This window comes from Dermacentor silvarum, chromosome 3 (assembly GCF_013339745.2).
Source record: "Dermacentor silvarum isolate Dsil-2018 chromosome 3, BIME_Dsil_1.4, whole genome shotgun sequence".
NCBI classification, from domain to species: domain Eukaryota; kingdom Metazoa; phylum Arthropoda; class Arachnida; order Ixodida; family Ixodidae; genus Dermacentor; species Dermacentor silvarum.
In genome coordinates this window covers 123187956-123203013 of record NC_051156.1, presented here as the reverse complement: position 1 = coordinate 123203013, position 15058 = coordinate 123187956, and the positions used below count along the sequence as shown (strand labels likewise).

General features: G+C 47.1%; 1 protein-coding gene across 1 annotated transcript in view; it reads right to left on the bottom strand.

The window, feature by feature from the left end:
• Positions 1-4629, bottom strand: part of LOC119445757 (COMM domain-containing protein 7-like) — a 36949-nt gene extending 32320 nt beyond the window's left edge. Inside the window, exon 1 of the mRNA XM_037710039.2 lies at positions 4378-4629. Within this exon, the coding sequence (XP_037565967.1) occupies positions 4378-4536 (159 nt within the window). The 5' untranslated portion in view covers positions 4537-4629. The remainder of the gene's footprint in view (positions 1-4377) is intronic.
• Positions 4630-15058: the final 10429 nt, after the last annotated feature.

The window sequence follows — 15058 nt, the reverse complement described above, 5'->3', positions numbered from 1 at the left end:
GTCAGCGACACTCATTCTTGGCATGGAAAATGTAGCCAGGTAGCCCCAAGTGGTCAAAACAAAACACTGTCAAACAGAAATAATAATAACGAAGAGGTCGAACTTTTATATCTACATTGGGGTGACTACAGTATCAATTAATTTGTTTGATATATATTTTGTACGGTTAAACTGATGTAAAATGGTTTTGTTGAGTAATACTTGAGCTCACTTGTGTTTGCCGTTAAAGCAACCAATATTTCTGGTACCCAATTTGTTAAGTGCAATGAAAAGCTTACTGGTCAGAGTGTCCGATCATACAGTGGCAATGTGCATAACGACGTAAAACATTCTTTATTAGAAACTTTCGATCTGCAGTGAGGATGTAGTCATATGCTGGACACACGATGGAAACAGTGATAGGTGAGCGTGATTGACTACACACCAGCATTGGTGAAAAGCACACAAGTGCAACCGTAGTGGTGAGAAATTAATATTTTGTTTATCAAGTCAACATTCCAGCACTTCAAGTTTTCTGGAGTGTCGAATTATTTCTACAATATTAGCTACATGCTTTTTGTGGTTTTCTGTACAATTGCTCTGGTCATATACATGGCAAGGCTTTTTAACGCAATAGCTTTAAGGGCCCCATGTCGCAGAAGATCCAGTGTTGGCAGGCTGTCCATCAAAGAAAATTTTCGTATATATTAAGGTAAATGTATATGACACGCCTTGATATGTGACATGCGGTATATGTGGGTTATATTGCCACACCATTCTATCACTAAAGTTGCTCATAGCTTGTCTTACATTCTTGACAAAGTTATTCCTTGGAATTTCGAGAATGACAGCCCACAAAGAAATGCCATGAAACAAAACACTGAAAGCGCATGCCATTTATGTTAAATCTTCTCAGACTGAAATATTAAAAGTGCAAAACAATAACAAGATCAGCCCCCTCAAAGGCAGCGTTTCTACGAGAAAGCTCACCTTTGTGCATAGCGTTCGCCGCCAGCGTTTCCCGGTAAATATTACGGTTACATAAGCTGCAGTTGCCAGGAAGCGTGAGAAGCAGTCAGGGACTTTTTAATACTATCGTGTTCCACTCTTAAAGGCGAAGCTTAAGCATCCTCCATTTCGTTTTGGCCAAGCCAAGCTCAGTGCTAGGATATGCTAGTAGTGCCATTATTAGGATCTATTTGATTCAACCAAGTTTCTTTGCACCTTCTGCACCTAGGCCTTCAATTGTCGGAGGTACAGTGGCACACCGTGCACCCTCGTTCTCGACTGCATGGGGTGCAGTGTGCCCTTGAACATTGAAGCAAGTGGTGGAGCCTGCCGCACCACAACTGGCATAGCCTGCACCTTTTTTGAATTGAACAAACCTATTGCAGTGTTGGTTGATGGCATTTTGTATCTCACAGGGAAACCAGAGCTCGGGGCATTCACACCTAAACTCGTACGTGTACAAAAGTTCTCATGTGCACCACCATGCAATGAAAGGACACTATTGCTCTGCTGCTCCTCTTGTTGCTACGAAGGCACTGCCGCACCTTGGCGTGAAGTTTTTTACTTGATAATCTGCACTGAGTAAAGCACAAATGCATATGTAATATAAAGACTGCTCTCTTAAACAATAAGAATGCAGCACTTGATAACAGCAGATTTGCCTACAGTAGTCTCACTGACTACGTCTCGAGTACAAAGGTTTCGTGCCACTTATAGATTTTTTCGAATTTCTGTGTCACTGTACAATTATAATTACAACTTAAATAACAAACAGTATGCTCGTTTCTGTCATTATAAATCATGGTCTTTTCATTTATACAAATATCCCATGACACATTCTAGGTAGATGTTGGTCCCTTTAAGGCGGAATGCATAAACAATTATGAAACTCAGAAGTAAATTACATCACATGCCTCTTTTCATATAAAGCATTTAATTGACAAAATTAAACACTGCCCCACTTGACATAGCTTGAAACAAGAGCGTTGGTCCTGCGATAATTAGTTATTTTTTGTTTTTTTTTGGGGGGGGGGGATGTGTTCCTGTGCATAAGTCGGGTATTGTGAACATTGCGCTGAGGGCAAAAAAATAGCAGGAAAGAAGAGAGACAAGGCAGACAGGACAAACACGACAGCGAATCTATCATGGCTCTTGTCTTTCCCTGCAATTTTTTCCCCTCAGCGCAACATTCACAGTACATTACCAACTGGCCCGAGAGTCAACCGTGAAAAGCCACGTAGTGATTGTTAACATTGCCTTTTGTATGAATGGATCTTTTGGCTTTGATGCTCATATGAATTTCATGCTTCCCAGCTAAAGCAATGTTTTATTTGCACAAATGCAAACTTGATTCATTGTGTGCCAAGATTTCCCTGCAAGGATACAGGCACCCCTTAAAGTGGCTGCACGACAAGCTTTTTGTTCCTGTTTCCCGTATTTCTTAGGTATACGAACTGTAGGAATAAACTGAACTGAATTTAATATGCAGGGGTGCGGCATTTGATTAATATGCAGTGGAACTACTGGCATTATTTTCATGCTTTGTCATGTAGCGTTTGGTGTGTACCAGCTTTTTATTAACAAAGTGAAGAATAATGTTTGAACAAGGTGAGGAACAATTAAAAATACGAATATAACCATACTATCCAACAAACAGTTTGAAACAATTCTGCACATTTCTTCATTTATGAACATGTGTTCAGAGGGTGACATTCTGCCACTTCAACAGCAACGTTATACTAAAATGTCTGATTTTGTGAGACTTTTCATTGCAGGCTTTAACATCATGTGATCACCTATTCCTTTGTTTTAGACTTTGTAACCAAGCAATTATGCTCCTTTAAGAAAAAATAAGAAAACTGGATATGCCTTGCAGTTTTCCTTGGCATTGTAAGCAGTTGCAATGCTTGCAGGCATATCCTAAGACCCCTTGTACAATACATTGCACATTGCCTTCTGCATTTTTTATAAGTTAACTTGCAAGTGATTACGCAAAGTATTCATTATGGGTATAAAGTACAGTGCGCATGTGCAACTGTAAAGTAGTGGTTTACTCATATTCTCATAATCTGCTTTTGAGGAATTTGACACTCGATCTAGACCTCTGTGTGTCCCAGACGGCCAAAAGCAAACTGAGGTGTGTTTCGAAATCATTCAGATTGTGTGAAAATACCGGACGCACCAGCAACATGGCAATCTACTACACCTAGTTCCATCATCATCTTTGCGTTTAAGCAATGAAATGCAGTTTTTACCATAGCAAACATGAGGAGATGTTCACGTAAATGGAGATGCAGTTGTTGGTAATTTTAAAAATTGTTTTTCAAGTTCATAACATAACAGTATACAGTAAAAACCACCTTGATGAGCAATTATATCACATAGTTGTGTTCTGGTCGCAGGAGGATATAAGGAATTCGATAATTTCTTTCAAATATAATAAAAATTCCCACTGGCTCTCATGCATGAGAAGAGAATTTGATGTTCCGGATAAGAAAGAATCTAGACTACGCAAGCAGGTTTGAGAGTGAAAAAAAAGTGGATGACATGAGTGAACACTTTTTTCCATGAATTCAGTCATAGCAACAGGTTGCAGTGCTTAGATCTCATGTAGCCTCATTTTCAAACACTTAGCAAATCCACACGGGTGAAGTTTTTGCATCAAGGAAATTACTAATACATAGACTTCATGCAGCCCCATTTTGAAAACGAGTGAGTTTATACGCGAGTTGTGACATCAATAAAGGTTATGAAGCTTCCAGAATATTTACAAATGAAAACTCGCGCATAATGAAGCGGCATTTCACTGTCGTTTACATAGTATCTAAAATTTTGCCCCGGTACGGCTGCTTCGTAAAACAAGCGAGTGACAGCCGCAATTAATTTTATCATAACTATTTTTATATTATGTTATTTCTTGCAGTGAAGGTTGCAATAGGTGCTGACAAAATTAAATGTTGCACACAGCACGGAACGGTGCATAGACAGTGGCACTATCTACAGTACACAACAACAGCACACTGCGCCCAATCTTTCTGAAGTGGTATTGTGGTATACTAGTATTGTGGTATACCTAAGGGTATACCACAATACTAGTATACCCCGACGAATTTTGGGTTGCTATGAAGCATATTCATGGTTTAGCAACACAAGACTAGAAATTAAACATTGAAGTTCACGTAGGGAAGTGAAAATTATCATTTGATGAATGAATTGGATTGATCGTAATACATGCCACAAAGACACGGGTTAGCTTAAACGTAAGGCATCGTCCACACCTCACAAGGCATACTATCGAATATACTGTGCACATGCGACAACCAAGAGGCAGAATCAACGATACACTGCATCCGCTATTAAAAAAAAAAATGAATATTGGAGAAAACTCACGTCGCCACTCGACGACGCAGCGGACACCGTAGACGTGCGGCAGGTGGTGTCGACGAGCTGCGAGAACTGCTCAGCACTTAGCGCATTCACAGCCTGTATGTCCGCAAGCACGACACTGCTGGGCTTGCCGCCCGAAAGCTTTACGTCTTCAGCTTTCATGGCTACACAGAGACAGCAGCTGAAAAAGCGAACCTGCGCCCGCGTAGCTGCAACCGGCTGCAGCACACAGCCACACACCCCCTCAGTTGTTAGTTACCCACTCCAAGCAGATAAGGCCTACTACATTTGGCTTTTTCAGAGCCAGACGCACCGATATATTTCGCACTAGACGGCGCACCATTCCATAACCAATCAAAGGATGACATTATTGAAACATTAGCGATATGCGTTCATAAACACCAAGCTACTGGGCTGATGAACTTAAAATCAACATTTCCAAACAGTGTTGACGCCTTCTTTATATGCTTGACACGAAAGCGATCAATAAAATAAAAAATATATATATAGTGATGTACGCTTTCACAAAGTGTTTTGGGGGTTATCATTCTCTATTGGGTTAAATGAAGATACAAACGCAATAAACACTTGAACAAATACGGTAAAGCGTAAGAGAGCCGTATATAATTTGCTATAATAGGCTATTTTCGAAAGCGAACGTCAATGACGTGACTCTGGCTTCCGAAATCGTGTCCGGCGCCTTCAAACAGCAGAAGCATAGCCCCTGTGACCCGCACTTTTAACCTAGAGGGCACCACTCTATGACGCATGAATTTTTGGACACGACTTGTATTCGTTTTTACTAAATAGTTTCGGTTTCGGTTGCGAAGACGTGAATGCGACACGATGATAATCAAGTTTTATTTACTAGGAATGGCTCATTACGCTTGGACTAAAGGGTAGAGAGGTAGGTAAGTAAAGTGGGCGGGCCATCGAGAATTGCCCTGTCGTACGCCATACGGAGGACGCCCGACTCCGCAGCGATCGGCGTAGAGCGTTCGCAAAACGCCTCTGCCGACGGATGGATCCACTCATCGTAGCTAGCCAGTTGGCCCCAACGTTACTAGATTAGCTTCAGTTTGCAAGCTCCGCCCGAGCCGCGCGCGCGAATGTGTCCCTTTTCCGTCTCCTCTCGCCGGGTGGCGCTGCCACCCCTCTCGGCCCTAAAACCGCAGTTCGCTTGCCTCTGCTGCACGGTGTAAGATATATACTCTTTAGGTGGGGAAACTTCTAGGCTTGCTTGCTAGACGCGATCGACCACATAAAGTAGCAAGGGCGCGCGTCTATCGGGGCGGTGACGGCAGCGGATACCTATCGGCGGAACGACGCAACTTCAGTTAGAACCCAGGCGAGGGCGTGCGCCAACAAGGAACGCGCGCATGCCCTCTCCCCGGTGACCTACTTTCGTGCGTCACTCAATCATTTCGGATTTCCCGCGAACCACCGGCTGCTCTAACAACGGGAGATTAAACCAATAAAAAGCTTTCTGTGTTGAAGTTGCGTCGTACTGCCGATAGGTATCCGCTGCCGTCACCGGGCCGATCGGCGCGCGCCTTTGCTACTTTATCTGGTCGATCGAGTCTGGCGAGTGTCCTCACCTAAAGAGTATATATCTTACACCGTGCTCTGCTGTCAGCTGCCGCCTGCTCCGAGCGCGTTCCAGTGCGTTTCGTTTGCAACACGTGAATTTGTATTTCCTCCGCGATAAGATTGAAGTACAGACCTCAGGGATGGTGAATAAGTTACTTTAACTAGTCCATACCCTCGCATTGCTCTTCGCATTACCGCAGATGTACAGACCTCAGGGATGGTGAATAAGTTACCTTAACTAGTCCATACCCTCGCATTGCTCTTCGCATTACCGCAGATGTGCACATCTGCGGTAATGCGAAGAGCAACGCGAGGGTATGGACTGACGTGCTATTCAGCTATAATTGCGCGTTAGACGTTCAGTTAAACTGCTCAACACAAAAAATAGCCAATCTCGTTTGTTATTTCGGTGTCTCTTAGTGAAGTTCTTTATTTGACGACATAGTTTAAGGCCAGCGATGTCGTTTCCCATCTTCGCGTAAGTTACGAGACTCCGCGTTCATTTCGCGTATTCGTTGCTTGCTCGGGAGTCTGGACCAACGTGTATGGACGAATGAATGAAAGAGAGCTTGTGTTTTGATTCAACAAAGTAATTTATTACTCTGTAAAATTACAAAAAAAAATTATGCGCCCACTTGGCCATGGATAACGCATTTATCTACAGCAAACGGGCCTTTTTATTTGCCACGGCGGCTTTCTCCCTATTCTCAAGGCGGTGATCCACATCCCTAGCGTAGAAGTGCATCCTGGTAACTATAATAAAATTCAGCACCTGACATGTAAAGGCAGCCTCATGCTCTACGCATCCAAGACGATCGATGTTCTCCATCTCCAGCTCATCAAGCACGTTCCAAAAGATGTCTGATGTAACTTGATCCCCGCTCAAAGAATGTGAAACTGCGCGCGCGGTTCACAATTTTCACAAAGTGCAGCATTTTTCTCGAAGGATGTTTCAAACATCCTTCCTTGAAGCTCCTATAAAACACTCACAGAAACAGTAAGTGTCCTAGACACTACAACAGCCTTATCAACCCTAGGCACAGCATTTTCCATTTTGAGCTTGTACACAACAACACTGGCGTCAACAACTTCAAGAGACCAGCCTTGAATTTTCTGGTTTGTTTTTGCCAAATCCACGAGCTCGCTGTAGAGCGACGCAATAGCTCCACACACAGGGGAGTTACTTCCGTCATCGCACAGGCTTGTAACATCGCCATCACCTTGCCTTTTGCGCACCTTAACGGGAGGTGCCCTCCGCACAGCTGGTTGCTTACGTTTCCGCGCCGGTTTCGACAGGTATGAAGGGCAGTTCGGGAACAAACGGGGAACAGCGTCGTCCTTGAGCGCCCAATTGTCGCGCGGAATGATAACAACGTCCCCGTTTATGTTGTGCACGAACTCCTTCACTAAGTCACTGTCCTCGAAATGGAGATCGCACACAACGCAAGAGCTCGTGAGGTGCTTGTCCAGTCGTGGAATCGCACGCTGCCACACTTGAAGACGTGAAGAATCTCTAGGCGCCCGGAAGAAATGCCGCTTCTCGGCAGATCTTTGGGAATCGTAACCGCTTTTGCAGCCGGTTACGAAACAACGCGGCATGTCGGTTGGTCACGATACAACGCCACTTATAACGTCAGACGACTCGAACGTGAAGAACAAAGCACATGAACAAAGCGCACCACCACAGCACCAAGAACAACGGTTCGCGCAACGTGCTTCGACGAGCGGCGAAGCCGGGCCGAGCTAGAGTTACTGTATATGCTCCCTACAGTAACTCTAGGCCGAGCTAGAGTCACTGGAAAAACAGAGTACCGCAAAGGTACGCGGCATGCTGGCAACATTGGGTGGCGGCGGCCATATTCCTTCCAGACTGCTGACGCGCTGTAGCGGTGCCAGTGTTTATAGAGGTGCTGTGCCAGTTGACAAGCATTCGTAATCATGCTGTAGCCGGTTTGCAATAAAACTTACTATTTTACAGCCTCCCTGTATAAGGGACACCATACCATTTGTCCCCGAATTGCTTCATGCTGTCAGCAAAATTAGCATTTTCAGAACAGCATGCAGTCACAAAGTAAGATGTGGAGGCAAGCAACATATTTATTTCACAATAGTCACAACAACAATTTATTTCGTCAAGCATGACAACAGCATACCGGTCTTCCGATTCAACTCTTGGTTTCTCAAAATCATCAGGAATGAAATGGTCCTATAGTTTGTCCATGGAGAAAACAAAGAAAAATAGGAATGTTAATAACCCTACCCTGTGACAGTGCTTAAAATATCTAAACTGTAAATAGTCGCAAAAAACAGCCAGGAAAGCTATAGAAGACATTTTGAAGCAACATTTTCTGTATAGACCTGGTGCTTGTTCAAAACACGTTATTCATGGCAACCGCCTCCTTTTACTCTGTAGCACAACACGCTCACTTGAAATACGTGTTTGTTGTTTCCATCGAGCCGCGCGAATCAAGCACTGCAGCTTGCTTGACATGTATGTACGTTTTCTTCAAACGCGGCGCGCAAACCGAATGAAACAGTGGAGAGCTTGCTAGGAAGTTCGTACTGCGATGTTTTTAACAGCACTAAGTAGAGGAGCTTACTTGAAACATAGGTACTGGGCGATTTTCAATAGCGCAAAACAAAGCGAGCCGCGCAAACCGAACAGTTTACTGGAATCAATAGCACAAAGCAGAGCGGGTCGCGCGAACCAGAGACCCTACTTGAAAGATAGGTACTGGGCGATTTTCAATAGCGTGAAGCAAAGCGAGCCACGCGAACAGAGCAGCTCGCTCAAAACCACGTGTGCTAGCTACATAGTGTTCAATAGCCGCACCCAGAGCGATGAGCGTGAACCGGACAGGTAAAGTTTAGCGGTCACACGCAAGTACAGTCACTTGAAAGCAATAACTGTCCAGCAAACTAGTTATTCAAGAAACTTACCTCGCACAAGCGGGTGTTCTTCGAGGGCGCGAAGCTTTTTGCGGCCAATTCTGTGGAGCCACGCAGACCGTCGTTCACCGTCGTCCTTCCCGCACGGAATACAGAAAAATGCTATCCCGGACTCCGTTCGCTTGCTACACCCGAAGGCGCAGCAACCAGGCATGATGATGGGTTATTTCTGACGCCTGTGTTCGCAAGCGCAACGCAAGCGTTGAACGAAACGGCGAAGTGCTCTCCGTGCGCGGTGCGTACGCTACGGGTTCGACGTGCCAACTGAAAGGGCTTGGAAGAAATATGGCGGCAAAAGGTCACGTGACACGAGCGCCCCAATCACCGGTGGCCGCGGCAGGCGGCGGCGCGCGGAAAACAAATGCGATACTCTAAAAATTTTCCAGTGACTCTAGGCCGAGCGTGTGACTAGCGCCACCACGCGGCGGGAGACGGAAAGGGGACACGCGCCGCCGCGCAGCTTTCAAACTGAAGCTAATCTAGTAACGTTGAGTTGGCCCTAGTGGCTAGCTGCGCCAAAGGGCTTCATACTTCGGGCAGTCCCACAACACGTGTTGAGCTGTTGGTGCAGCCGTGGTGTTGCACGCAGGGCAAACCGTCTATGCAGAAGACAATTGTGCCACAGCGTCTTCTGATAATCGTTTTCTTCTTTATGACGCACGCCACCACGCCAGTACGCCCGGCGTTAGTTCGTACGCCAGTGCGAGCCTTGCGCATGAGCACTTCAAGCTCTAGGCAGGCCTAAACATCACGGTACATTGACGATCGCTGCGGCTGCCGCACTGTAGCACGGCCAGAAGACAGGCGCAGCCAGTATATTATGCACGAACAGTCTCGTCATACCTAAACCGATTTCTACACGATGTCAGGAAATTTAGCGGCGTCATGGTGTGACCGTGTGATTATATCATGATAATGACGATGATACAAGGGCAGCATTTCGAGACAAATTTCATCATCAAATTAAACGCTCGATAACAATCTCGTTATTCGCAATGCACACAGACGGTCGCGCCGCGTAGTGGCCAGTGAGAGAAATATTTCGAAGAGTATCCGCACAGTCAATAGCACAGTGCACGATGGCACAGTGTTACCGTATACATAGTTTGCACGTGCGTCACTTCCGCACCGGTCCGCGAGCTTGTCCGCCATATTTAGGCACCTGCGGGCCTGCGGAAGCGTGCTGGGGTAGGCTGCGCGCGCTGACGCGTTGTTGATCCGAAGTTCCTTCTCGCGTCGTGATCATGCCAATCTGCGCGATTTTCGGTTGCCGCACAAGAAGTACCACTGCCGCGAAGCCAAGCTACGCAGAACCGGGCGTAGGTCCACACCAAACGTAATAACATGGCAGTGCGAACGCACAAGAATGCTGTCGGAGAAACGTCGGTGCCTGTGGCTTTCCCGGATAAATCGGAAGGACCTGAACAACGTGCGTGTCGTCACTTTGTTTCGGGCGAGTATATAACACGCCAAAACACTGCACATCACGCATGATCGTAAAAGGGCGGCAGCGAAAGCCCCGTACTGGTTGGTAACCGCCCGCTCCCACACGCATAGTCGCCTTTACCGCTTTGAAAAACGCCCGTGTACTTGTGCTGTAGTGCACGTTAAAGAACTCTGGGCGGTCAAAATTATCCCGGAACCCTCCACTGCCGCGTGTTTCACAATTAGATCGTGATTTTAGCACGGAAAACCCCAATTTTTTTTTAACGGCCTACAAACTGCTTTGCATCGTCATTTCTTGGTATGTGTGCTTCGCTTAGCGATATGCTAAGCAATATTTGAATGTCTGCATGCTTTCAATATAGTGGGCTACTTCTATTTAACGCAACAAAATTCACATGCACGGACATGCACCTAACTCTAAACCAAAACTCGCAGAAAGAAACGAACACACGTTTTGAAGCTTGGGGAAAAAGTGCATATAGGTGAACCATTGTGGCAAGAAAGCTTTCCCTGAATGAAGCAGCACAGAAAATATTGAGATAGTTTTCTCTGCCGCACGCCAAGAAACATATGCTTTCATTGACTCACCTCGCCGAGGACGATGGTAAGACCCGACGACAGGCGCTTCGCTGCAACCTTCCTCACCCAACCGCTCGCGAAGTAATTGTGCGCCTTCAGCGATTTGTAAGCCTTTATTTCGTTCAGCGTGGCGTAGCTCGTGGACGGGACAAGCTAATTAATAATATCCACGTACGTCGTGGCCGGGTGTGGTATCCACGCCAACGTGCAGCTAGTATGGGTCCACGCCGTCGTATATTCCGACCTTTTCTTTGTAGCGAGCCCGCGTCGGCCCTACAAGCTCGTCCATGTAGAAAGGGCAAAATTCAGGGCTCCTCACTTTTGCCATCGCAAAGCTTTCACGACAGCAAACACGCGGCAGAAACGAACGCCGAACACAAACGCAGCGGGCCAGCGGCTAGTAGCGAGGTGCCTAGCGATGGCGGACGGTCGGGGTAGGCGGCGGATATGACGTCACGTGCAAACTATGTATCCGCGGGCGCGTTGTGTTTTCTTAACAGCTTCTGCATACGCTATGGAAGAAAAAAAAGTGTTGCGGTCCCTCAGTGCACCAACCGAGCGGTGAAGGATGAGATAAGCCTTGATTTGTTTCCGCTGGACGCGCATCTTAAAACGAAGTCTGCGGTGAAGCTGCGGATCGGCTAGCCTAGCTCTGACTCCGCCAATGAAAGTTTGTAGCGCACACCTCATCGCCGAAGACTCCTTCTGGAGCAACATCGGTTAGCAGAATGCTAATCGTTGACATTGTTCACGAAAGCATAAAGATTACGCTTTTACGATGTGGTAGTTGTAGCTTACATGAACGTGCCCGTGTCGTTCAATGCGGCACGAAAAGACAAGCTAACAAGTTCGCGCCTATGCCTGACTACGTTCGAACGCTACTGCTACAGCTGAATATTTGTAAATAAGGCTGCCCAAACGCTCCCGCAACAGTTGATTATTTGTAGAGCCATTTAAGCAGTTGGTGACTGGTTTTCGCGCGTAACTGACGGAGCGTAACTCTAGGCTCGGATTTCGTGCCGATCCCTAGCTCTGTGGTATATTTGCTTGCACTGATCTTTTTTTTTTTGATTGATTGATTGGAAAGCAAGATTGGTGAAAAAAAAGCAGATCGACGTGCAGACACGGACACAAGTGGACAACACAAACGCCGTTTGCGTTGACTTCTCTTGTGTCCGTGTCTGCACGCCTTACCTATTTTGCATTATGAATCTTTACCAACTAGCTCAGCTCTCTGTCGTTCCATGATCGGTGTACGTTCTCTTACTTAAACCGAAAACGCTGCACTCCCACCATAGCGTTCGTTCTAGATACGCTTCGTGTCGCATGCATCCTTCAGAAAGGTTAAGGGCGTCATTCGCCGTAAAATAACAAGCACGCACGCACTTCTCGTTATGCACGCTTTTGGTTATGCAGCGGCATTCCGCAGCCGATGAGAATAAAATCTGAAAAATAAGAATACACTCGGCGTGCGACGAGAATGATGAGAAAAAGCCCGGCGTGCTACCACACGGACGCGCAGTCGCCTATTCGCAATGCACACAGACGGTCGCGCCGCGTAGTGGCCAGCGAGAGAAATATTTCAAAGAGTATCCGCAGAGTCAATGGCACAGTGTTACCGTGTTGCTCTCTATGCGCAGGTGCGTTTCTGTTTTATTAACAGCTTCTGCATACGCCATGTAAGAAAAAAAAAACTGTTGCGTGCCTCAGTGCACCAACCGAGCGGTGAAGGATGAGATAAGCCTTCATTTGTTTCCGCTGGACGCGTATCTTAAAAAGAAGTCGGCGGTGAAGCTCCGTATCGGCAAGCCTGTGACTCCGCCAAAGAAAGTTTGTTGCGAACACTTCGTCGCCGAAGACTTCTTCTCGAGCAACATCGGTTAGCAGAATGCTAATCATAGACGTTGTTCACGAAGGCATAAACATTACACTTTTACGATGTGGTAGTTGTAGCTTACGTGAACGGCACGTTCAATGCGGCACGAAAAGACAAGCTAACAGGTTCGCGCCTATCCGTAGCCAGAAATTTTTTTCGGGGGGGGGGGGGGGGGGGGGGCGAGCGTCTGCTCAGTTCAGTTTATTGTCCTTCAAGACCCCCGGAGGGGGTATTAAGCTTTTCTCTACGTGACGTGATCGATAATAAATATCGGTAGTTTAAGCGGACTCTATACATGTATATCATAGACATGGGACCCCCCCCCCCCCCTCCCACCCCCCCTCGCGTGTGCTTGTGAAGAATTTAAGTAAAAAGTAAAGCAAGCTCAGTAAAATACAGTAAGCACGACAGATACAGTGGGCGTTTGGAGCAACGGTCTCTCATCGCGCCACTGAATGGACCAGTCTTCGAAAACGCATCATTGAGACGACCCGCCCGATCGGAGAAGCCATCATTAATTGTTAATCTTTGTTAAGCGTAGATGGCGTCGTCCTCGTCGGGGCGAAGTGCGTTTCACAAGTCAAGGCCGGCTATACACGTGAAAATGCATGCATGACCAGGCTATACCTACTCCCATAACAATAGCTTGTTCGCTGCGTCTTTGCGCTAGAAAATTTAAGTACGCGCAAAAACGGGGAAGGCTTTTTTTTTTTTTCGAAGCTTTCGTCACCCTGCTCCCTCATACGAGAGGGTTGCATTTCCTGCGGCAAGTGCATGGGCCGCTGTGTCTTCCGCTGTGTGCGAGTGTGCAGCCGTCATTTGCCTTTACGTCAACAGATTCAGAATTGTACAGAATATTTCTCCGCACAGCATAGATATGGCATGTGTACGCATTTTAAGTAGTGCGTGCCACTCATTTCTGCTTCACTTACACCGGTGCAAACAGGAAGCGGCATTGTACCTCACAGAATCTCGACTGATTGGTGTAATAGTGATTAGAGCACTGCACGGGCTCGGGCTTACCCGAAAGCCAGGGCACGGCCCGGCCCGTGGGCCGGGCCGGGCCGGATAGAGCAGTTTTTTCACGGGCTTGGGCCGGGCTCGGGCACGGCGTGTGCTTTTTGACGCGGGTCCGGGCCGGGCTCGGGCTTTCTGGTGGTGTGCATGTAACGTGCAGCGAGTTATTCTCGGGCGTCTCAACTCTGAAAAACATTATTTTTCGGTCTCGGGCCGGGTTCGGGCCGGTTTCGAGTCGGGCTCAGGCCGGGCTCGGGCCTAAGATAAAGGGGTGGCGGGCCGGGCCGGGCGGGTAGCGTAGATTATTTCCGGGCCCGGGCCGGGCCCGGGTCTCGCCATAAAAGTTTTGATCGGGCTCGGGCGGGCCGCCCAACGTAAAAACGGGCCCGGGCCGGGCCCAGGCTGAAAAAAATCGGCCCGTGCAGTGCTCTACTAGTGATGCAGGAATGAACTCCGGTCTTGTTCAGTGCATAGTGCACATAATCAATTTCTCAGGACGCGTGAACTCCGACGAGAACTGTCAGCGCCTGCAACAAGTTTACTTACGCTGTACTGCGCACAGCAGTAATCCATGCTTGTCGGCTGTCTGTTTCGTTCATTCTGTTGCGAGTCGGTGGAATTTCACTGCTTGCATCAACCCCTTCGTGTGTACATTGCTGGTTTGGGATTCCACAACACAACAGCAACTACCAGCCTTGCGCAATTGCTGGTTTGGGATTCAACAACACAACAGTAACAACCAGCCTTCCGTAGGGGCGCAATCGCATACAAGAGACGTTTCGCGCGCAGTCTGGCTATATGTATACGTTCACACTTGGGAAGCGGCAAGCGGGCGGAAAGGCCAAAGCGGCCGGAAAATCTTTTCCGTGCATGTCCAAGTTGTTCACATTTGTTTTGCTACCGCCGCTGCCGCTTTCGTCCACATCCATCTAGTCTGCGTACGTTTGTCGGCGTGGTGGCGCTCATTATCGCATTATTTTGAGCGGTATGTTCATTCATTGACCCACCCGTCATCAAAAGTGATCATCTTGTGCAACTTCGCGTGTCATTTGCGACCTTCGGTAAATTCCTCGTTGGCGTTCCGTGATTCTCCTCACACGGGCGCGGTAGCGCTGAGTCACAGGTTGGTACCTAGGCGTTATTATATTTCTTTAATAGCTTTTATTTACAAGTTGTAATAACATTTCATCATTTCGTATTATTGTCGGCGCCTCCAGGACACCAAAT